Source organism: Sphaerodactylus townsendi, linkage group LG10 (assembly GCF_021028975.2).
Source record: "Sphaerodactylus townsendi isolate TG3544 linkage group LG10, MPM_Stown_v2.3, whole genome shotgun sequence".
Classification (NCBI taxonomy): Eukaryota; Metazoa; Chordata; class Lepidosauria; order Squamata; family Sphaerodactylidae; genus Sphaerodactylus; species Sphaerodactylus townsendi.
Window position 1 is genome coordinate 19,866,727 of NC_059434.1, and position 24,310 is coordinate 19,891,036.

General features: G+C 47.9%; 1 protein-coding gene and 1 long non-coding RNA gene across 3 annotated transcripts; one reads left to right on the plus strand and one right to left on the minus strand.

Moving 5' to 3' along the window:
* Nucleotides 1-2,399: 2,399 nt before the first annotated feature.
* Nucleotides 2,400-8,819, minus strand: PHOX2B (paired like homeobox 2B). Its single transcript, XM_048510180.1, has 3 exons — nt 8,266-8,819; nt 6,592-6,779; nt 2,400-2,963 (listed from the first exon to the last, which is right to left on the minus strand). Exons 1-3 carry the CDS (start codon nt 8,504-8,506, stop codon nt 2,520-2,522), a joined length of 873 nt encoding a protein of 290 aa, XP_048366137.1. The 5' UTR covers nt 8,507-8,819; the 3' UTR covers nt 2,400-2,519.
* On the plus strand, nt 8,247-21,540 carry LOC125440381. Of its 2 annotated transcripts, none has more exons than XR_007245684.1 (3): nt 8,247-8,482; nt 9,575-9,760; nt 19,905-21,540. It is a non-coding gene; the product is annotated as an uncharacterized LOC125440381 (long non-coding RNA). The 2 variants fall into 2 exon arrangements; XR_007245683.1 differs by lacking the exon at nt 8,247-8,482 and adding an exon at nt 9,181-9,318.
* Nucleotides 21,541-24,310: the final 2,770 nt, after the last annotated feature.

The window sequence follows — 24,310 nt, forward strand, 5'->3', positions numbered from 1 at the left end:
TTTATATCTATTCAACCAGTGAGCACCCTATATCCCCCCCCCCACATTCCCCTTTATATCAATTCTTTGATCTGAGATTGCAAAAGCCTTAACAGACCAGGTGATCGGGAGCAACAGCCGCAGAAGGCCATTGCTTTCACATCCTGCATGTGAGCTCCCAAAGGCACCTAGTGGGCCACTGCGAGTAGCAGAGAGCTGGACTAGATGGACTCTGGTCTGATCCAGCTGGCTTGTTCTTATGTTCTTAACCCTCGTCTCAGCTTCCTATTTCAGTTCCATCTTTGAACCATTCTTCGGAGAGGAGGTAAAATTAGGCTACGAGAAAGGCAGCGGGCTGAATTTTTGCTTTTTATTATCAACAATCAGTTTAATGGTACACTCTTGGAAAACTATATGCACATGTAGAAATATTTCCCCTTTTAAATAGAAGCATTCATTTTTAACCACGTATAAATAAATCTGAGAATACTGAAACATAATTTATGACGGATGTTCACAAACATATTCACAAAGGGAAAAGAAAAAATGTAAACGAAAGAGGACAACATGCACCTGATAACCAAAAAAAAAAGAGATATCATTTCATGAAAACTGACCTCTCTCTAAACGCGAAAGGGATGGCAATTGGCTGGATCTCCGGTTCTCTGTAAAGACACACCATAAAGTCTACAAGGAGGAAAAAACATTCTTTATACGTCTAACTAGAGTAGACAATTTTGTATCAATATTAACACTATACAATTGAGTCACAGAACACAGTTGTAGAAAGACACAGAAAAGAAATTCAAAGCATACCTGGCAACATAACTAATACCTAGATTCTTGTGCCTTTAAAAATTAAAATAAAAATTAAGCCCTAACAAGGAAGGTTTAAAAAAATGGCATGGGCAATGTTATCGGCATCTTCAGAATGAATAATATTATCCATTCACTGGCCAAGGTGGGAAGTCCTCTGCAGACATTTTTGGACAGAGAGACAGGTCCCCTCCCGTAAACCGTCCCCCTGGATATTAAATACACAATTATGGTAGGAATTTGCAGGAATAAGGGAAAGAGGGGGGCATAAATACACAATTATGGTAGGAATTTGCAGGAATAAGGGAAAGAGGGGGGCATAAATGAAAAAAAAAATCTGTTCAGTGCTAATAACCAGAAGAGGGGCTACGCTTAACGGTCAGGACCACCGGCTCCTTCACTTTATGCATAGCCATCGCTAGATTAAAACATAACCTGGACCGCAGATGTATTATGCAGGCCTACACTTAAACAGGTGGGCAAGTTAAAGGTCTGGAACCATTGGTGGGGGGGTCTCCAGGAGCTCGTGTGCAGGTCATGAAAGGGTGCCACAAAACCGAGGGATGGACCTGCACACGTCAACTAAGCTCACATTGTTCAGCAAGGGCACAAACCAGGTAAGATTAGGTTTGCCACCCCTAACTTTCCAAGGGCAGGCGGAGCCACCGGCAGATGAAACCAGATATCTGTCAAGGGTGTTATAGTGAAAAGGACCCTCTTCGCTAGATAAGAGCAAGTAGTATAAAAATGCCAATCTGAAGAGGTCTGGCCCCTTTAAAAACCTCCAAAGGATTTTGAAACACTCCCGAATGTGTCATAGCATCCAGGACACCCAACCTGTTTAGGCTCCATAAACTGAGCCTTCTTTTGTAGGGGGTGGGATAAAATCTAGCTTCCAAACGCTAACTTTTAAAGGAATCTCCGCGCTCCGTATATTCTAGCAAAGTTAGTAAATCTGATGCCAAAGCAAAGGGGAAAAAAACTGGGGGAAGGGGGGGGGAGGAGGAATCTGCTTCTAACACTTCCCAGATAATGAAGAACATCTGATTGATGCAGCAAGGAGGTACAGAGCGGGTGTCTGATTGGCAAAGTCGAAGACCGTAAACCTGTCTCTGGTGAAAAAATATGCACTCTGTACATGTTCAGGAACACGTTCTTCCAGGCACAGATTTGGCATGGAAAAGTAGGCTGCCCAAATTGATGCCTTGTGCCCGATAAGGGGGTTGGGGGGGGGGGGGAGCCAGTGGCCCCTCCCAGATCCCCCAGAACCAATTCGGATGGACAGCTTGGAGATGTGAAGGTGGGGAGGGGGCGCCACTGTCCATGAAAATCGGCCTTCAGGGACAACCTGGGAATGGGGGGGGGGGGAAGAGGAGGGGAGACAAAAACCACATTGCAGCAGCAGCACCGACAAAAACAGGGGCGGGGGGGGGGGCAGTTTCCTCGCGGTCCTTGCCTGCAACGGGGCGGGAGGAGAGCCAAGGCGCAGGCAGGCTGTGCTGGGCGCAAGTGATAGCTGAGCCAGGCGCAGGGGGTGGGTGGGTGAGGGGCAGACACGTGTACGTCTGGACACAGACCCCGGAGGGCCACGCGCGTCAACCAGTCCTTCGGAGGGCAGCGGGGCGCCTCCCTGCAGCAGGGGAGGCCGAGCGAGAGAAAGCCGCCCGCCGCCGCGCCCGGGCGTTGCCAGGCGAGTCCGCGCTGGGGCGCCCCGGGCCCCGGGTTCAAAACATGCCGCTCTTGACCAAGGTGCCTTTGGTGCCGTTGGGTCTCTGCAGCGACGAGAGCACGCTGGCGAAGGGCCCGCCTAAGGAATCCGGGATGGAGGTGATGGGCCCCGGCCCGGGAGCCCAGCCCGGCCCGGGCGCCGCCGCCAAGCCGCCCGGGGGGACCCCCTTGCCCGCCTCCGGCCCCGGCCCGGCCCCGCCGCCGCCGCCCTGCGCCCCCGCCGGGCTAGGCCCTCCACCGCAGCCGGGCGTCGGGTTGGGGCCGGGGTTGGGGCCGGGCCCGCCGGTGCTGTCCGGGTCGGTGCTCTTGGCCTCCTTGCTCTCGTCGTCCCGCGACGGGTCGCCTTTCTTGCCCGACGGGCCGTTCTTGGCCGCCGCCGCTGCCGCCGCCGCCGCCCGCTCCTGCTTGCGGAATTTGGCCCGCCGGTTCTGGAACCAGACCTGGGGAGGGGGGAGAGGCGCAGAGATGATGATTGGGGGGGGGGGCTGCTGGAGGGTACCCCCCCCGACAGCACCCAGCGCCACCCTTCCCTGGCACTGAGCCACGTCGGGGAGAAACACAGATTTCGTGTTCAAACGTTTGCTCGCTGCAAAAAAACACCCGCACCGACAGCAAGAATCTTGCAGGACACACACGTGTCCGGGAATATTTATCATAAATGCGCCTCGAGTCCTTCGGGAGATTGGCGGGATATAAATGCAAAGTATATAATAAAGTAAAAAATAAATATCCTGCGTGGTGGCTAAGGAAGTGATTTAGTTTTGCTGAACTGCCTTTAGAACATATGAAAATATCCCCCCCCCCCATCAAAAAACAGGACCAGACACCGGAGCCCATAATTCCACTTCTTTGCCACCAAAGAGGTCACCATTCTGGGGGAGGGGCGGCAAATAATAATAATAATAATAATAATAATAATAATAATAATAATAATAATAATAATAATAATAATAATAATCGAGCTTCAGTGTCTATGGCACAAACCAGCTGAGGTTGTCCCAGTGGTAATCGGCAGGCTGGATGCCATCCCAAAAACACTAGGGCAGCACTTGAAACATCTTCAAATGGACAAAATTAACATCTGTCAAATTCAGAAGGCAGCCCTGCTGGGATCCACACAAATATTACGCCAATACATTACAACTTCCTAGGCTTATGGGTGAGGCGCGAATTGTAATGAAGGCCAACAACCAGCTAAAGATCTGGCAGCTGTGAAATCTATAATAATAATAATAATAATGATGATGATGATAATAATGATGATGATGATGATGATGATAATAATAATAATAATAATGAACTCAAAACCCCAAAGCCTGAAAATACTAACTTTGTCAACAATGCAAGCTTCGGTACAGCAAGATGATTTTGTGTCATGGCTAATAGAATTTCAATCTAAATTCTCATTTTGCCAGAAAATCTGAGGATGTGGGGGAAAGTACACATTTCGAGCCTGTGCATCACATTCAAGAGAAGATGACACCTAAGCGACCGAATTGCCCAAGGATTCAAGGACAATCCTGTGCATTAGATAGCATGGAACAGGAGTGGCTTCAAGCCGTTGCAAACAGAAGCAGAATTTTCCAAATCGCATCACGCCTGCGTGCTCAAACAGCAAATTCAACAGCATTCATCAGGGCAGGTGCTTGTACACAGCTGAAAAGAACAGGACGAAAAATGCAGAACTGGAGCCTTGGGGTACTTTTAAAGGCCTTTTGTAATACTACTTTAAATTGTCTGTGAAGTCGGCCTGGTTTGTATTCAAATAAAATTGCATAGATCTTCCGAAGTGCTGCACACTCCTGTTTATTTTTGCCACAACAGCTTAATCCAACGACCCCTTTGGATCTCTAGATGTGAAATTGTATCTGGGATATGCTTTTAAGAAGACAGCTGCGAAGATTTCTCTTAATACAGATGTGGAGGACACAGGTGACTTATCCTGTTGAAGGGCTTCCTCGGTTGCTCTTCATAGGCACAGAGATAACAATAAACTAAAAAGACCACCAGTCCATTATTAGTAAATCCTGCAGGGCTGTCATTTATTTGGGAATCCCAAACATACCAGGCTATATCCCTGAATATCTTTCTCTTTTACAAAATCCGAGGCAGAGCTTACGCTCTCCCTCGCTTTAATGCTATGCCATCTGCCCTACTCTCTGGAAGATTCCGCCCTTGTGATTCAGCAACTATTGAAACAGTACAACGTATTTTATTTTTCTGCTCATTCTATGCTGAGATTCCGTCCAAGTCCTCAACCCCTGTTCTAGCACTCTTCTGTTGCAGCTTTGACATCCTAATTAATAGCCCTTCTGCAGTTCTGTGTGAGAGGGCAGCCAGTATCCTACAGGGCGCTATAAACCTTCGCCTTGTTTGGAACAAGTGTCAATTTTAAATACCATTAAATTATAACATATGCATTTTATAATGTTTCTTCTATGTTTTACACGACTTTTTAATGTTAAACAACCGTGACTCCTTTTAACGATTATACCGGATTGTACTTTTGATGCCAATAAAGGCGTATTTGATTATTTGAATATTTAGACTGCTCTGAAACTATCAGGAGCGATTCATGATTATTTGAATATTTAGACTCTGCTGCTTAGGGTATCAGATGTGTTTCATTTATTTTATTATGTGAATATTTAGACTCTGCCCAGTGGAGACCCAGAGCAAGTTACATCATTTCCCCCTCCTCCGTTTTATCCTCACAGCTGAGAGGTAGGTTGAGAGAGAGAGAGAGAGAAAGAGAGAGAGAGAGAGCACGCAACTGGCCAAGGTCACCCTGTGAGTTTCACGACAGAGTGAGGATATCTGGCTCCCTGGGTTTTGTGGCTGAGCTTATTCTGAACTGGAGCGCTTTTTCCTACATGTCTGCCAATCACTAAGTGGCATATTTATTGTAAGGCCGAAACAGCTGTGATAATTCTCTGGATGGTACTATAACTGATGCTATTCAGTAGCATCTGAAAGTTATCTTTCTGAGTTCAGCCCTTTGTTGTCTCATCAAGGTTTGCTAAGGTATTTGTAAGCCTGTGTACAAAAGAACAGCTTCCTTTCCAGCTCCTGGACAACACACTATTAAATCACTGATGGTATGCAGAGCTATTCCAGTCTAATCCCCAGTTGAGTTCAGATTGGAACGACCCTGCATTGGATTGTAGCAGAAATGGTTATTTGTTTCTTGATGCAGCCTCTAACTCTGACGATGTTGGAGCGCTAAAAGAAAGCAAGCTGATCAGGATTCTAATCGACCATGCTTCGTGCAGTTAATCCAAATCAAAGAATCCTGTTCAAAGGGGAACGGATGTGTAGATTCCTGGATCACAACAATCAATCATCCCATGGGTTACTTAAGATTGCAGGCTCTTCCTATTTTAAGAATTCGGATGTGGAGTTCTAAAAAGCTAACAGAAATCAAAGCATGAGAACTGCAGGCGAGCCCTCCAAAATATTCGATTCAGTAATATATGAATCCTAATTCTAGGAAAAAAGCAAAGGTCATCTCATCTGCCGCAACCCCCCTTTCCCCAAGGCTGCACACCCTTTACCTCACTTCCTCAGCCACCCCTGAGGCGACGCATGTGGAGAACAAGAATGCAAAACAGATGGCTCCAGCAAGTGAGCCAAACTATGTCTGCGGAGGGGCTGCACTACCCTAATCTGACCTAGAGGGGAAACTTTGAGTGATTCCGCGCTTGCATATGTAGAACAAGTTGCAACTGATTTATGACAATTGCAACTGGTTCCAAATATGCAGTGTGGAACCCACCATAGTCTCCAAATTGGAGCGGACTGCCCAGAAACCTGGAATCTTAAACCTTTATTCGATACAGATCTAGCAAGTGCCTCCTTCCATAGCTGGAGAGGCAGATGCCAGCGGTGCCATTAATCTATCAAAAACGGGAACAAGAAAGGGGCCTTTTTGCGCCCAAACCGCCCTCTGCCTCCCTTCCCAACACTGACCACCTGCTGCCCCTGAATCCTTACGGGGGGACCTCTGTTCTGGGCCTTTTTGGGGGGGGCAGGGAGATCGGGAAGGGGGGGCTGCCCTTGTGTCCCTACCTGCACGCGGGCCTCGGTGAGGTCGATCTTGAGGGCCAGCTCCTCGCGGGTGTAGATGTCCGGGTAGTGGGTCTCGGCGAAGACGCGCTCCAGTTCCTTGAGCTGCGCGCTGGTGAAGGTGGTGCGGATGCGCCTCTGCTTCCTCTTCTCGTTCAGGCCGCCGTGGTCGGTGAAGAGTTTGTAGGGCACTGTGGGGGGAGCGACAAGGGCAGACGGGAGACTCCAAGCCGGGCAGTCCGGGCCCGTCCGGGCCCCAATGAGCCCCGCAGAGCGCACGGATCCCCGCCACCGGGGAGGCTAAGGCGCAATGCCTGGCAAGTTGGGGCACCTTTGCGCCCGCGACGCGCCACCAGGAGCCACGGGGGGGGGGGGGAGCGCATGCATGGTGGCACCACTGGGCCACAGCTGCACATTGGCACATCACAAGCCGGAAACGAAAAAGTCACTTCGTGGCCTGCAATCGCTGGGGAGGGGGTCTATGGGGAGGGGGGTTCTCAGAAGGTTTCCAAAGGTGCTCTCTCTCCCATACTTTTCCTCCGTCTCTTTCGAGTGATTCCGCACAGCATATTTAGAACGAGTTGCAATCGCTGTAAATGATCTCGTTTTTCCCGTTCGTTTATAGCGATTGCGGCTTGTTACGAATATGCCGTGCAGAATGGGGTGGCTCGTCGCACCGACGGCGCGAAACCCCCTCTCCCCCTCCCCCCGCAGCATTTGGGAAGCAGCCGCTGGCGGAGAGGGGCGAATTTGGATGCGAAATTCGAATTTGCGATCAGCCGCCACGCTTGCAAGTGGGGGGGCGGTTTGGCAGAAGGGGAGGGGGCGCTGCGAAAAGTTGGGCGGCGGGCTGGGTGCCGGAGCGGCTGCGGAGCGACTCCAAGTGGAAGCCCGACGGCGCAACTCCGCTTCGGATTACCCCACTCGACGCCACCTTCCCCTGGCCAAACCCAGCCAGGGTTTGAACCCAGGAGCAACTTTGTTCGAAAGCTGCCCCGAAATCCACCAGCGGTGGCGTTGGATGGAGCCGGAGGAAAGCCCCAGGAACCTCGACGGGCTGTCCCTACAGGTGCTGCCGGGGCTTGGCCAGGTGTCCGGTGCTGGCTCGATCCAGAGAGCTGCTCCAAAAGGAACCGAGTCCCGGTGGGGCCCAGCAGTCCTCCTCTCCGGCTGCCTGGTTTGCTGCTGCACCGAGGTGGCTTCAGACGGCGAGTAGAGCCGAGGAGGACGAGGGCGAAGAAGCCGGTGTCAGTAATGAGCTTTTCCTTCCGGCTTATTTAATTATTTCCCCGGCTTCTCCGTCTCCCTCGCAAAGTAAATAAATTATGCCGATCATTTTGGCAGCTTAAGATAATTTTGTTGGCGGCTTCGGGTGTGACTCCGGATAGTGTAACGGTGTAAGTGAATTACACCCCCCCCCCTCTTTCTCTCTCTTCTCTCCCCCCCACCCCTCCTTCTCTTCTCCCTTCCCCGCAATCGCTCCTAACGTGATAAATCCTTTCATTTGTGTAAGCAAATTTCGCGGGGGGGGGGGACCCAGAAGAAGCCAGCCCGACGCCGTCCCTGTGGCAAAGGCGAGCCGAGGCGCGCTGGGGCTGGGCTGCTGCCGCTGCCGTCGGGGGGGGGGGTCCCTCCCGCGCCCCCCTGCCGCCCCCGGGCTCCCTTCTTGCGGCTTACCTGCGGCGTAGGGACTGCTCTGGTGGTCCCGCAGCGTGCCCAGGCTGCAGGAGCCGGGCGTGAGCGACGGGCACCCCGACGTGGCCCCGAAGGTGGTCCGGATGGGGTTATATTGGAAGCCGCCGGCCTGGCTGCAGGAGCTGAAGTCGGCGTACGCCGAGGCCAGGCTGGACGTGTCCATGCCGGCCATACAGGACTCGTAGGCAGAGGAATTGAGGTAAGAATATTCCATTTTATACATTGAAAAGGCTCGCGGCGGCTCGGCCGTCGGGGGGCAGCGGGAGAGCCTCGGATCGGGGCTGCTGGAGGGAGGGGATGGGGGGGCCTGGAGGGGGGGTCTGCAGAGGCAGGCCGAGAGGGAGAGAGAGAGAGGAGAGAGAGAGAGGAGAGAGAGATGCTCACCGCTCGGCTCGCCTTGCCAGAGTGGCCTCGCCGCTTGCCGCCGAGCCGAGCTTTATGAAAAAAGGGCTCCGTCGAGCAGCTCGCCCCAGGTCTCTAGAGCATACCGTCCTCATAATAAACTTGGCTCTTTCCAACTTGGACAATAGCGAAGCGGTGGGTCTGATCGCGGGCGCTTTTTACATGACAATAACTCATCCGTCTATTGGGCTGGCGACTGGGGGGGGGGGGGGAGAAAGGGAAGAGGGGAGGGGGAGGGGGAGGGGAGGGGAGGGGAGGGGGGGAGAGGGCCGTCCAAGCTCCCTCTGGCTGATTCCTGCATCTCTAATTAGAATTTAATACACACCATTGACGTCCCGAGGTTCCTCGTCCGCGCCCCCCCCCCCCTTCCTCCACCAACAGCCTGGCTGCCCCTATAATTTAATCAGGAGAATGGGGCCGGGTGACGATTTTTCCCTGATCCGATTTGGCCCCGGCTTTTAAGGCTGATGGGGGATACCTAGGCAGAAAGGTGGGGGGGGGGAGAGAAGAAGAGACCCGTGTGCCTGCGGAGAAAGGGTTTTTTCCGCCCCCACCTCCAGTGGGGAAACGCAGCGCCCCTCTCCCTCCGCCCTGGACGGGGAGCAGCCTCGACGCCGTCGGGGGAGCGGCGGTGTAAGAGCGTTTCACGCTCAATTTCCCCACAAAGGGACCCCCGGAGGAGCGTGAAATGGGATCAAGGGCTGAGGGGGGGGGGCTGGCAGGATTCGGGCACCCGGCGCAATGGGCCGGGGAGGGGGCTTTCTCCAAAGGACGCCACCTGGGCCAGGGCGGGCATCTCAGCGCCTCCAGACGGAGCGGGATTCTGCCTCGTTGACCCTCCCCTTTTCCACAGCAGAATCTGATTTCATTTTTTCCCCCGTTTTTTCAGGAATTTCCCTTCCGTTTTTCAATCGACGCCCGACGAGAAGACCGCGCCCGCGAGCAAGATCTGGATTCGAAAGCTGCGCAGCCGGCGGACTCCGGCTTGGGGTCGAGACGCGGGTGATGCCACCACCTCCGAGAACAAGAAGGATTTCTGCTGATTCTGCGGGGGGTAACACCGGTCGAGACAGATGTAAGTTTATTCCCCTCCTCCCATTCATTTGCCATTCGAGACTTCTGTAGGTCCTCAAATGAATCGCCAGCCCCTTCAACAGCAGCCCGCCGTCCGTCCGGGGAAGACTTTTCATCCAGCACAGAATCCTTTCGGCGGAGGCCGAAGGGAGAGTTTTGAGCTGGCTGAAAACTCTTCCCCGGACGGATGGCGGGCTGCTGCTGAACGGGCTGGCAACGGAGTCGTTGTTTTTCCCCTCCAGGAAGGGAGAAATAGAAATTGCGTTATTTCTGATTGGTGATGCATTTTTCTCTGCCACTTCGATGCCCAGATGTGGGGGGGGGGAGGTGCCATGGCGGCACCTGGGCCCTCACCAAGCGCACCCCGCTTTCCTGCATTATTATTAATTATCATTCATTCATTCATTCATTCATTCATTCATTCATTCATTCATTCATTCATTCATTCATTCATTCATTCATTCATTCATTTATTCGTTATTTAGACGTTTATACCGCCCTATCCCCGATTAAGTTATATTATTAATGATAATTTCAAATTATATTATTATATATTGTTACTTATAATAGTTATACCAATTATAATAATTATTAAGTTTTGTTATTAATGATAATTTTAAATTATATTATTATATATTGTTACTTATAATAGTTATACCAATTATAATCATTATTAAGTTATATTATTGATGATAATTTCAAATTATATTATTATATATTGTTACTTATAATAGTTATACCAATTATAATCATTATTAAGTTATGTTATTAATGACAATTATTAATTATAATGGTAAATAATACATATATTCGTAGTAGCAGTAGTAGTAATTATTATTATTATTATATTATTATTATTATTATTATTATTATTGATACAAAACAGTTACACACAGCAAGCAAGATCAATATGCTGGATTTTGTATTACATCACACGTCGGACACTTCCCAAGCATCTAGGACTGTGTGATGTATCCACGAATAATGCGTGCAGAGCCGAGTAGGGTGGCCTTTTGCAGCTGACATATGGTGATTTTGTCAGCGCCAATTGTTTTTAAGTGCTGTTCAAGATTTTCAATCGACACCCGACGAGTATTATTATTATTATTAATTATTATTAATTATTATTAATTATTAATTATTATTATTATATATTCTGCTCCACCCCGTGAATCTTTAGTAAACGGCGAATGGTTTAGACTCCAAAATCAGAGTGAATCCCGAGCTAGTAAAAAAAAAAATTAAATCTCTGTTTTTTTGGATGAAATAAGGATGCCGTCGAGTGCCCGTTTGCTGCAGAATGGGGCTGGGTGACGATTTCCCCTGATCCGATTTGGCCCCGGCTTTTCAGGCTGATGGGGGACGCCTAGGAAGAAAGTTTTTTTGGGGGGGGAGGGGAGAAGAAGAGACCCGTGTGCGTTATTTGGGCCTCTTGGTCCCTTCTTTCCCCGCCGTCCGCGCCTGGCACGCCAAAGGAGGCGCCACATTCCTGTCCGTTTCCTTTCTTTCTCCGCATTTTGCAACAGGCTGGGGCCGAATACGACGAGAACTGCAATTTCTGGAGAAGGCAACCCCGCCGCTCCCCCCCCCCCAAAACCCCCCAGCAAAGATCCCCCCCCCCCGCCCTGGCTGCCCTAACTAAGCCAGCCCGCCCCTCCTCCCGGAGTTTGGGTCCTCTCAAGGTGCGGGCGAAGGAGCTTTATTATTACATTCCTTAGCACCCCCTCCCCCGCTCCCGTTTCTGTCTCCCGTAGCAAGTTGGCAACGGCAGTAACGAGCTGGCGCCGTCTTTCCGGGAGGCCGCGGTGAGAGAGAGCGGCTGGCAGCCGTCGCTGTTGGCCTTTCCACGCGCGCCAAAGACGCGCAACGGCGGCTGAATCGTGGCAACGCTGCAGGGGCTCTGCGGGGGGGGGGGGTGAGCCCCAGCGGTCTGGTGGGGAGGGGGGTCACAGTATCCAAGCGCCCCTCTCCCTCTACGTTGCATCGCAGCCTTGCATCGAGTTCCCCGCAATGTGCGCGGGCGAGGCGCTTTCGACCAACCCTTGCGTGGGGCCGGGTCGGGTCCCCTCCTAGTGACCTCCCCAATGAAGGCGCGCAGATCGCCCCGGGATCACGGGACTGGGTGCGGCTTTCGGGGTGGCCAATGGCTGCTGACTGGTGCGCTCCCCAAATTCAGAGGGCAGCAAGGAGGAGCCAACTGCCCGGGTCGAGGCGCATGCAGATGAATGCCAATCCGTGGCCACAACCGGCGTGGGAACAGGAGGCAGCAGCGGTGGCCAGTTTTGCCGTGGGAAATCCCTGGAGCTTGGGGAGGAACCGGAAGTCAGTAGGGATATGATTCCAGAGGGCCCATCGGTGCCAGTTCCTGATCCTGGTTGCCTCGAGGTCATTTGTCATTCCTGAAGGCCTCCAGCCCCCACTTGTAGTAGGCACCTCTCAGGAGGAGTCTTCCCAATCGGGTTTCTTCTGTATGGTTGCCAGGCAGGCCAGACAAGTCACAGAGCTGCTTCTCCTCACCCGTGGAAAATTACGACCTCTGGTCTTTTTCTCAGCTTTGCCCTATTTCTTGGTTTGGATATTTTGCAGGTGGGAAAAAATGAATCTGATATGCTTTGGCTCCTTCCGCCCATGCAGAATAATGCACTTTCAATCCACTTCCTCCAATTGTTTGCAAGTGGATTTCACTATTCCGCACAGTAAAATCCAGCTGCAAAGTGCATTGAAAGTGGGGTCTGTGGAAAGGGCCTGTGAGAATTTAGGAACTCCCAGAAACATCTCATTCCTAATTTGGCCAGGATGCAGGGTGGTATTCCTAGGGTTGAATTTAGAGGGGCTGTTCATCATTTTTCTGGGGTGCAACGGGGTGGTGGAGTAGGGTTTGGCCAGCACTGAATCAATGGACATCGGGAGAAAGATTCAAATGCATTTCAGTGATCTAGAAGGAGTATTCAAATCCCCCCACCCATCCAAGCAGTAACTTATTCCTCATCTTAACGGGTTCTTTCACTCCTCCTGTTTGGTCTTATGATGATTGGTCAATATACCTTCATCCATATTCGCAAAACCAAAACAGGGCTTTTTGATCCCTTCCAACACAGATGCTCAGCTCTGACATTTATTTATTTCCTTCACTTGTCACATGGGTCCTTTCCACACAAATCTAAAACATTTGTAAAACATTTTCAGTCCCTTCCCTTTTGTTCGAGCCCACCCCCTTGAAACAATTTCTGGCCACCATTTTCTGCTTGTCCCCCCCCCCCCCCCCCCCCCCACAAATAGGTTCTTCTGTGCTTCGCCTCATGCTGCTGCAATTCCCTGAACCTTCGGTAGATGCTGTGAAGATTAAACCCTCCAAAATCTCAAAAATGCTCCAAAATCAGGGCAAGGCAAGGCAAGGGAGAGAGCTCACAAAATGGCTTCTTAAAGGGACAGCCCACAAATAAAGCCTTGTTGAAAACATTTCAGCCAAAAGAATCACCAGAAAAGATAATTCATTTTTTAAAAATTTAAGACTGCAAATAAAACATTTTGGGAGAAAAGCAATGCAGAACTCCTTGGAGAAAACATTTTCTCTTCCCCCCCCTCCCAGTTTAAAGTGTCTGTGTGGAAAGGGCCATGGAGACTCAAGTCAGATTCAGCGGCAGGTCCCTAAGTAGTGATCACATAATGGAAACTTAAGTCCTTTCCAGCAGTTATAATCATGCAAACCAGAAGCTATTATAGCCTGTTGCAGAAAAAGATGTTAATAGGGTTGTATATTTTTCTACCACAGAAGTTGACACCCTGGACCGTTTTTTGTTGCAGAATGCTCCACCTGGTTCCTAGTGCCTATCGAGCCCTGCTCCCCACCCCCACCCCCACCCCTGTCACCAAGTACTGGTGATAGTCAGTGGTGGAATCCAAACATTTTAGTAACAGGTTCCCATGGTGGTGGGATTCAAACTGTAGCGTAGCGCCAATGGGGCTGGGTGGGGCACAAGGGGGCGTGGCCAGGCATTCCGGGGGCATGGCATTGCTGGGCGGGGCTGTGGCAAGGACGCAGCCACTGCGCCGGTCCTTGGGCAGGAAACGAATGCACACAGGCGCAGGCTGCCACGCATGCCAGTGCACCTCCTGCTAGACTGCTTCAAGTTCTGCGCGCTACTGCTGAGAGGAGGGGCGTAACTAAGGCCAAAATCACGTGGCAAAATCACCAATTAGTCACCCCCTCTCAGCACACACAAATAATTAGTAACCTACTCTCGGGAACCTGTGAGAACCTGCTGGATCCCACTTCTGGTGATAGTCATTCAGTGAACTGTAAATGCTCTTGTATCAACTTACCATGTTCAATAATGCACAAAATAATGGTTTTGACAAAGGCAGCGCATAAAAATGAATGATAATTCTAATATTCATTTGGGACTATATTCTAATGTGAAAGCATACACTTTTCTGGACCACAGCACCTCAACTGACCGTACTAACATCTTTTTCAGAGACAGAGTATACCACCTGCGTGTGACAGGAGTCCAGTCTGAGATTCAGACAGTCACCATATTTTGTGAACAGACAGCAATGCACATAGTTACCATTCACGTACAGCCTTGGTGTGCTTGAAAATGAACCCTGATTAATCCAGTCATCAGTTCACATGTACTGGACTGTAGGTGTATGGTAAATGTGCATTTTCCCTGTTAACACAACGTGGTAGGTGCACATATTGGGAGTATGTGTGGTTGGTAGGCTCCTAGTATGATAGTTACTCCTGAGAAGCAGCATAAGGCCAATTCTATTCAGACTTACTTATGACTGTATATATAGTCTCAACTACCTTTGTTATCTCTTCAGTCATCCTGTCCCCACCCCACCCCCACCCCCGTCCTCCAGGAATTCAGGAAACCCATCAAAATTAGTTTTATGAGGTAAAAAAAACATTCATTAAAGTATTGCTGGTTTTCACATCACACACTGTGCAGAGTGGAGGAAAAGCGTGTTGAGTCTGTTGGGATAAGAGCTCCTGGTAGTTGGAGATTATCTCTTTATCGTAGTTAGCAGAGCGGCACGGGTGGCTAGAACACAGCAGAAGCCTTACCTCGTGTGCGTGCGTGTGCGTGATGAGTCCCAATGTGCGGCAAGCTTACACAAAAGAAAGTCGGAGTCAGTTATAGTTTCTTATCTAATAAAAAGAGTATTTATTAGTGAACTCCATTCTAGATAGAAAGGTAGGTAGATAGAGTCACTATGCTATCTTAATCTAGCTGGATGGAGATGGATGCGAGGAGCATCCATCCTCTCTCTAGGCATGGCAGGAAGAAGTGTGTGAGAAGGGGTCGAGGAAGAAGCCGGAAGGAAGGAAGTCCCTGAGAGTATCAGTCTAACATCAAAGGGATAGAACCAGCATGATAGAGTAAAGGTGTCAAATCCCTAGGTCCCTATCTAGCCACTAGCTCTCTAGTAAAAAAAAACCCCTCTGTAGGTTGAGGCAGGAAACAGCGTAACAAAGTCCTTCACTTCCAACAGAGTCAAGCGACCTTGTTATCAAAGCCGAACAGACATGTCTGTGGAGACTCCAAAATTATTAATTCTTTCTTGATTCTATTTGATGTTATAGCACACGTTGGGGGAATCATGTGGCGTTTGACTGAAGCTGGGCATCTGACTCAGAGGCAAAATGCGTATGCCTGACTGGTAGTCAGGTCTTGTTTCAGAGCCCCCAACCCCACCAGCATTTTGAAGAGAGACTTAAGGAGCGCGAGCTATTCCTGTGACCTAAAGTCTCCTATCAGCATTGAAGTCCAGGTGCATACAAGAGACTGAAGGACAAATCTACATTCATCCTGAAGATCAGAGAGAATTCTAAAGCTGATGGACCAAAATTATAGGTTTTCTGCTTTCTTTGACATGGCTGAAGCCAGGTTTTCCTGCATTCACGTGCTACTAAGAGCAGCAGTGGTGTGGTGGTTAAGAGCAGGTGTACTCTAATCTGGAGGAACTAGGTTTGATTCCCCGCTCTGGCACCTGACCTGTGGAGGAGGCTTATCTGGGGAATTCAGATTAGCCTGTGCATTCCCACAGACGCCAGCTGGGGGACCTTGGGCTAGTCACTGTTCTTCAGCCCCACCTACCTCACAGGGTGTTTGTAAAGGGGGGGGAGGAGTTTGTAAGCCCCTTTGAGTCTCCTATAGGAGAGAAAGGGGGATATAAATCCAACTCTTCTTCTTCTTTGACAAAACATGTCTTCTCCAATCTCAGCGCAGCAGAAATCTTTTTAGAAGAACCCAGGTGGTATCATAATTTTGTCTGCAGGAAACTGTTTCCAGCAGCATAGAGAACTAGTGTGGTGTAGTGGTTAAAGTGTGGGGGGCTGGGATCTGGGAAACCCAGGTTCGAATCCCCACTGCTAAGAAAGCTCACTGGGTGACCTTGAACCAGTTACACACACTTAGCTTACCTTGCAGGAGAGCTCCCACTGGGAAGAAAGGCTTGATATAAATAAATAAATCATTGGTCCGGGGGGAGGATGCTTGGGGTGCAGCCTCCCAAGACTTTGGGACTGGACTTCAGAACACTGTGGCAGCCATTTTGTGGTGGTGCCTGCTCCCCATTCTCAAAATCCCCAAAATGCCCATAAGTGCAATAGTATTGGGGACTGCTGGTCCAGAGAACAGTGGCGTAGCACCCAAGGGACAGGGGAGCATCTTGCCCTGGTGCATGCTAGCGCAGGGGTATGATGGGGGTGCAGGCGTTCTGGGGCAGGGCGTGGGCTTGGCAGGGGGCACAGGCACAGTTCCCCTTCACTAAGGCTCTGCCTTAGTGGTAAAGCCTGTTGTTGGTACTTGGTCAAATAAATATAGCTGGATGTTGAATGTTGAGTTTGCTTTTTAAAAACTGGATTCATCAAAATGTTAGTCCACAGACTGCATATAACAGTGAAAAATGTGATAAGGGTACATGTGATGGAATAGAAACTGTTGGGGACTAAAATCCAGTTACATATTCCCTTTCTCTGAAACCATGGAAATTACATGGCCAGAAATGCTTGAGATAGCTGTGCAAGTGTCTGTCTAGTTCATAGGTGTCAAACTTGCAGCCCTCCAGATGTTATGGACTACTGGCAGGGGATGATGGGAACTGTAGTCCATAACACCTGGGGGGCTGCAAGTTTGACACCTGTGATCTAGTTCTAGGAGCAGCAGTGGCGTAGGAGGTTAAGAGCTCGTGTATCTAATCTGGAGGAACCGGGTTTGATTCCCAGCTCTGCCGCCTTAGCTGTGGAGGCTTATCTGGGGAATTCAGATTAGCCTGTGCACTCCCACACATGCCAGCTGGGTGACCTTGGGCTAATCACAGCTTCTCGAGCTCTCTCAGCCCCACCCACCTCACAGGGTGTTTGTTGTGAGGGGGGAAGGGCAAGGAGATTGTAAGTCCCTTTGAGTCTCCTGCAGGAGAGAAAGGGGGATATAAATCCAAACTCCTCCTCCTCCTCCTCCTCCTTCTTCTTCTTCTTCTTCTAGTACATTTTTATCTGCCCTTCCTCCATTTTATCCTCACAACCATGTCCTTGCGAGGCACCTTAGGCCGAGGACGTGTCTTGTGCAAGGTCCCCGAGAGAACTTCACAGCACATAGTAGAGATCCGAACCCAGGTCTGCCAGATTCCACTTGAGGTTTTAACCACTAGTGCACGTTGGCTCTCTGGAGCAGACTGCCTGGCTTCCGATGCAGGAGCTGTTCCTGAGGCAACCCCCCCCCCCCTTGCTCACTGCAACATCGTTCAATGACTGTCATCATCCGAGGCTGCCCTCTTCTGAGCTCTTGTCTCATGGCATGAGTGTAATAGCGCTACTTCACGGGGGCCCAACCAAGAGAAATGCAGTCTAACTCGCCAGGTGTTTGATAACAAATTCTCTGTTGCAGTTCTAGACGGGCAGCAGAAACAAATGTATTGGCATTTGGCAGGAAAAGTCACATACTGCAGAATCCTGATCACAACCAGAGTTCCTTTCAAACCACCTTTGTAGTCCTGTTTTAACTGCTGGTCGCTAATGGATTTTTTGTGTCATTTCAGATACAGCCATTTTGGCTCCTGGCTGCTAACGGATTTTAATTATCTTTTCAAAAAAAGCCTCTTGTGTTCCCTTTGCAAAACAAGGCTGAGCTGTGTGTTTATAAAAAAAAACCCCTTTCTATTTTCAGGTGTTCTTGGTTGTAGTGTAGTGTTTGAAATGTCAGTGGCCTTCCACCTCCATCTTTTTCAGTGTGCAAAGCTGTTCAGCTTTTGTAAAACAGATTCCCCTCCCCCATCTTATATTCTATTTTAAATCTGGGGCAGATCTGAAGTAGCATAACCTACGATGAAGCAACTTCAAACCCTGATATGAAGTTTGTCAGATGGGTATAAGAAGTGTAAATAATGGTTCTGTATGAAAAATGCATACAGGTTTCCTTCTCTGCCACAGGAAGCTTGCTTGGGCCAGGTACAGTTCTCTCTGAACTCTCTCAGCTCACATGGAGGCAGGCAATGGCAAACCACCTCTGAATATCCACCTTGAAAACCCTATGTGGTCACCATAAGTCAGATGTGACTTGACAGCACGCCTGTACGCACATACATAAAAAGGGCAATATTTAAGAATAAGAAGTAATGAAGTGATGAGATCAGATAATTTTACTTCCATGGTGCCTGCCAGTGAGTTTCTTGCACCGACTGGATCATTGCTCACTACAAAGAACCACCCTGGCCTTACTCTTCCTCCTCAGAGCAGGAGGGCTTCATTCAGAAGACCTCAAAAGGGGAACCAGCTGCCCTCATCATGGAAGAACATTTGACTTGGAACCTTCCAGAATGTTCTAACTGTTGTTCCCATGGCCTTGAGCCCACCACTGTCTCTCAGACTAACCTTCTTCACAGGGTTGTTGTCAGGATGAAATGGAGGAGGGGAGGATGATGCAGTGGCATAGCGCCTGTGGGACAGAGGGGGCGCAACACCCTGGGTGGAGCCGTGGCTGGCCCATGGAGGGGGCAGGGGTAGGCAGTGCTGCGGCAGGGACACCGGGCACTGTTTTCTCTTGCTCTGTCTCTGGGATGATGTAAGGTACCCTGAGCTCTTTGGAGCAAAGGTAGGATAAAAATGTACCAATTAGTATTTATTTATTTTGAATGTTTCTATGTGGTCTCTTCAGAGTCCTGCCAGAGGCAGCTTACAATTAAAAACACAAGCAGAATAAAGATTTTCACTAAAACAGAAACAAACCGTTAAAAGCTACCCCTTGACAAAACCCTTTTTCTGAAAAGGTGCTTTAGTTGTTGTTTTGTTTTGGGGGTGAGAAGAAATTGCCTTCCTTGCCCTAACAGGCCACAGCTGAGGCACCCCCCAAAAGACCACAAAACAGTCTCGGTGTTCATTTTCTCCCAGCACCTACACATCCATTTTCTTTGTCCCTTACATATGGGGTCTGCTGTGTCTCGGTTATCCCTCCTCCAGCTTGGTACCTTTTCGGCTGCATTCACGGTCCCAGTGACCCCACCAGCCTTGTCATCTACCCATTCCTTTCACTTCACACAGCCCTTGAGTTGATTATCTCCTCTCCGTTTTCGCAGTTATTTATTCATTCGTTTTAGTGTAAAAAAATCTTTTGTGGACCCCTTTCTCTTTTTTTCAAATTTGTCTCTAAAGATGAAAGACCTGCTGTTTCCCTCCCTTCCCCGCCTCTCTGAGTCTGATCAACTCCGGGGCCCCCTGGTTTTTTTGTCTGAGGTTGTTCTTTTTACACGCGAGCTGCTCTCCCTAAAAGTTGTAACAAATGGGTAATTTGATTATTGCGACTATAGGCCAACTGCTTCAGCGGCCTTCCACCACGCGTCTGGAAGGGGGAAGAGAGATCCCATCTATTTGAAATAATCAAATCAAAATAAAGTGTGGAGGGGAAGGAACTAAAGCGGCACAAATGGAATTAAGAGTCACCACAGCCCTCTCCTTCTTCCCCTCCTAAAAAGATGGCTTTTGTCTGTATATCACAAATTCAGATCCAGCCAACCAGAAATACAGTTTGTTGCCCTGCTGTTTATTAATACAGGATGCAGAGGGAGAGATATGTTTGTCATGTTTTTCTTCTTCTTCCTACAAATAACAAGGAAAGTAATGGGTTTTTTTCCCCCTTCAGGAAACCATTGGAAGCTCAAGAGAGAAGAACCAAAGAGGGGGGATGTGTGGTGTGTACATCCTATAAAAGACTATGATGCAAGAAGACTGAAAGTTTAAAGAAAACTTTTCTATTCTTCAAGGAAAATCTCCCCTCCCTCCACCCCTCAAACTCTTCAAGTCAGAAAGAATGTTAGAAGTCAGGGAAACAAAACAGCAAACAAAATGCCTTTGTGCTGGAGTCGCGATTCATGGCAAAATGGTTGTCAGGCCCGTCATGTCTCACTTTTACGAAGCTGTTTTTTTCCGCAGGCGAAACACACAGCAACATGGGAATGAATAAAATATTAAACACCAGCGAGAATTTCAGAGGAGCTTTCTTTTTGATTGCTTTATTTGCCAGAGACTGCTTAATGATTCCCCCTAGAGATGACCGCAGTGACGGATCAGCTTGGAAATTGCCGTTTAGGCTCAAGGAGAGCTCTACGTTTTCTTCTGTTTATGATTTTTTAAAGAATATATTCACACAGCTGATATACGTCTTAATTCATATCAAATATCAAATATGGTCGCGATTAAACTCAATCTTTTGAATGACGAACAACCCGCACAACAAATAGATAAGAGCTATTTCCTCAGTGGACATGAGTTTTGTATGAATCTTTCCCTTTGAGCTTAGGCATCCCCTTCCTAATTTATTTTGGGTTTTTTTTTAACAAACTGCATTTGCCTTCATGGAACCAGAGAGAGTGAGCTGGCAGTTTCTCTCAGTATCAGCATGGAGTAACTTCCAAGTACATGAAATTGAACAAACTCTCCTTTTTCCCTATTGTTTCATTTTCTAATCTGCTTTTGAATCAGTTTGCTTATGTGACAGTCCAGTCGGAAGGAAACAGGAATGTTCTCACAAAGGAAAGTTATCTTATATAGTGAGAAAGGTCATTAAGAGGAAGCCAGTGCTTGATTGTGGTAAAATTATAGATGTTTTAAGCAAACTTTGTCCCAATAATACTTAACGATTACATCTGTTTAGCACTGGTGAGTGAAGCCAAGAGTAGTGTCAAAGGAATGTCTTTGGCATCTAATTTTGAAAACAATGCATTCTTGGACCAACACTGTGAGGCAACGCTGACCATTCACCAAAACATTTCTTGACCAGAGAAGCATGTGATAGCTCAAGCACACTTATGTGAGAAGTAAATTCATATGATAGTGTATTATGCATTCTTATCCTGTTGGGAATTGTACCTGTTCATGTGTTTATTCTGCATATAAACTGCACAAAGTATAATCCTCTGGAAATTAAGCAGTTTCTAGTGTTGTTGGATTCTGTTGGAGAGATTCCAGTACTTGCTGTTAATCTTATGTACTGAAAGTAATAGGACTTTAAACTGTTTAAATATGGCTGGATTGTTCTAAACGTATATATTGTGGTTTGGTTTGGACTTTAGCGCATGTTTGTCAGCACTGTACATTATAATTGGATGCAGTAGTTGATTAAGCAATTGAACCTTTTGTTGATGAATTGGTAAGGGATTTCAGTCAATGGAATTGCAGGTTAAAGACATGTTTGTTTAATTTTTGAAGCTACTTTTATTCTGATGGGTTGAAGAATAAGATGAAAATATTAAAGATGGACTTTCTACCAACGAGCATTTTTTTTTAAAAAAAAACCCTGAAAGTTAACTTTGCATTTTAACTTGTCAAAAATAAAGCTAAACTGAAGTTTCAGTGATAATGCAAATATATTTATATTTGGTGAAAAGACAGATAATTGGTGGACTGAAAACTCTATGATTCAGAACTCCTTGTGTTCATACGTTTGATGTTTCTGACATTTGGCCTGTAGTGGTGATCTACAGCCAATGGCAACCTCTTGGTTAGAAGCAACTGTACATTGTGAAAAGTTGAATCCCAGTGCTAAAAACCACAGCCCTAGCAACCCGCCCCACCGTCCAACTGTTTCCTGATATCATTCCATTTTGTTTCCCCATAATTGCTGGAAGCTGCTGGCAATGAGTGGGGAAATTCACAGAGGGGAAGTCACAATGCTGGGTAGGTGTCACTGTCAATTAGAGAATAGGAGTTGTATTGGGCTGCAGGGACATGTTTCTTGCAATGCACAGACTCCTCAGCTCTTTGGGAGTTAGTGCTTTGTTTACCACATCTGCGGGTGTCTTTCCTCTCAACCTGACAGTGTGCCACTTTTACACTGAATTGTATTTACAACATGAGCTTACAAGAGACCCCCACACAAGGCAGTGGAGTAGAGAAGGACGACCTGTACGTAAGTTTTATAGTCACTTCTGCTTGAAGGAAAGGCCAAGGATGACGGGAGTGTGACTGACATATCATGAGCTCCTTCCAGCAGAGGGATCACAACATTACATATATTTTTTTTGTCAGAGTTTTCTAAATCGCAGGAACAGCTGCTGGGTTGGAGGAAAAGGGAGCGTTTGAAGGGAGGCACAGATGTAAAAGTGACATCTGCCTGTGACAAAAGGAGAGAAGATTAAATTAGGCAAGGAGGCCATTCTGTTTGCAGGGAAATAGGAGAAACACATTAGCCATAGCTGGGATAACAATGTGAAGACGTAGCAAAGAAGAAGGGCATGTCATTGGTTGCTGTTGGTTCTGTCAGCGTTGAGATGTACAAATCCGTATAGGACTGAAGGTTTCAATAACACAAAAGAAGGCTGGACTCCAGAAACCGGGTGTGCTGCTTCATCTTGGACACTGGGGAAATCCTGTGTTGGCCTGACTCCACAACGACTTGTAATCCCTGCCATGAATTAGGATGACCTCTTCCCACTTCAAAGCACTCTCTCTTCAGGTCATTTGCTGCAGTTTAAATGACAAAGGCACATTAACCTGCTTTAACCAGCCCTTTCTACCAGGATTGTTAAAACGTGGCAAACCTGCTGTTCCAATGCATCTGTATAGACGTAGGGCACTTTCGTGCATGCAGAATAATGCACTTTCAACCCACTTTCAATGCACTTTGCAGCTGGATTTTACTGTGCGAAACAGCAAAATCCACTTGCAAACGATTGTGAAAGTGCATTGGAAGTGGATTATTCTGCATGTGCGAAAGTGCCCATACTTTCCAGAAGTTTAGCCCTTATTTTGGGCTGTTTTGCTAACCATGTTGCTATTTAGCTGCAGCACTGAGCCCTTTCAGGGTGTTTGGAATGCAGAAAAACAATCTACCCTTTCATCGCTCATAAAATTGCTTTTTGTCCCCGAACATTATCAATGGCCCAATGAAGCTGCAGATTTGAAGTGCGTGAGGTGTAGTTTATTAAAAGTCCTGCTCTTCCATCCTAACACAAATCTCCGTGATAATTTACAATAAGTTAAACACTAAAATACAGCGATGATATAAAAATCAGTGGCCAGCCAGAAAAACAGTCTCTGCTTCCCTCATCAAATATAGAACCAAAACAGCAGCATCATAAAAACATTTAAAAGTCCAGCAAATCATCATCTTCACATCTTAAACAAAAATATAAACATACACTCATAAAGAGGATCATCTTCAGCAGTCCAAAGAATGTCAACAAGGATAGGGCAACACGGACCTCTCCTGGGAGGGCACTCCAAAATTATGGTGAAGTTATCAAGAGGATCCCTTCTGTCTCTTGTGGCCACCAGTTGTACATCCAGAGAAAGATATCTGATAATCAGTTCCTGGTGAGTTTAATATAACAGAGGGAACCCACATGGTATAACAAAAGGTGAGTTTGATATAACAGGGGGAACCCACAAAAGGTGATCCATGATGCTGTAAAGACCCAATCTGGTTGGGTCACTGAAGGTCACAATCTACATTTTGAACTAGGTCTGGCAAACTGTGTAGATACAAACATAGGAAAGGCTGTATTGTTGAAGGTGATACACCTCTGAAGATGCCAGCCACAGATGCAGGTGAAACGTTAGGAACAAGATCTACCAGACCACGGCTCCACAGTCCAGAAAACCCACAACAACCAATAAGAAAGGCCCTCTAAATTAGACCAGTGGTCCATCTAGTCCAGCATCTTGTTGCACACAATAGCAACCCAGCTATTTTGGAGGGCCAATAACATATGTTTTCTCTTGGCACTGGTATACAGAGGTTTGTTGCCTTTGCATGTGAAGGTTCCCTTTAGTCACCATGGCTAGTAGTGACTGATAAACAAGTGCTTTATGAACTGTCTAATCTCCTTTTACAGCTATCTATGCCTGTAGTGATCTTACCATGCTCTGGCAGTGAATTCTACATCTTAATTACTGCTCATTGTGATGTCTTCAGTGCAGTCCCATGTGGAAACAATGGGGGATGGGTCACACCCTTTGGGAGTCCATAACTTTGGACCCCCTTAAATCAAACCTGGGTGGTATCATCAGGAGTGTCTCTCAACAAATCCCTGAAATTTTGGTGCTGCT

Coding starts and splice junctions, on each gene's coding strand:
- PHOX2B (XM_048510180.1), bottom strand. CDS start 8,506: ATGTATAAAATGGAATATTCTTACCTCAATTCCTCTGCCTACGAGTCC. Junction 6,780..8,265: donor GAGCAGTCCCTACGCCGCAG/GTAAGCCGCAAG, acceptor CTCCCCCCACAG/TGCCCTACAAACTCTTCACC. Junction 2,964..6,591: donor TCACCGAGGCCCGCGTGCAG/GTAGGGACACAA, acceptor CCCCCTCCCCAG/GTCTGGTTCCAGAACCGGCG.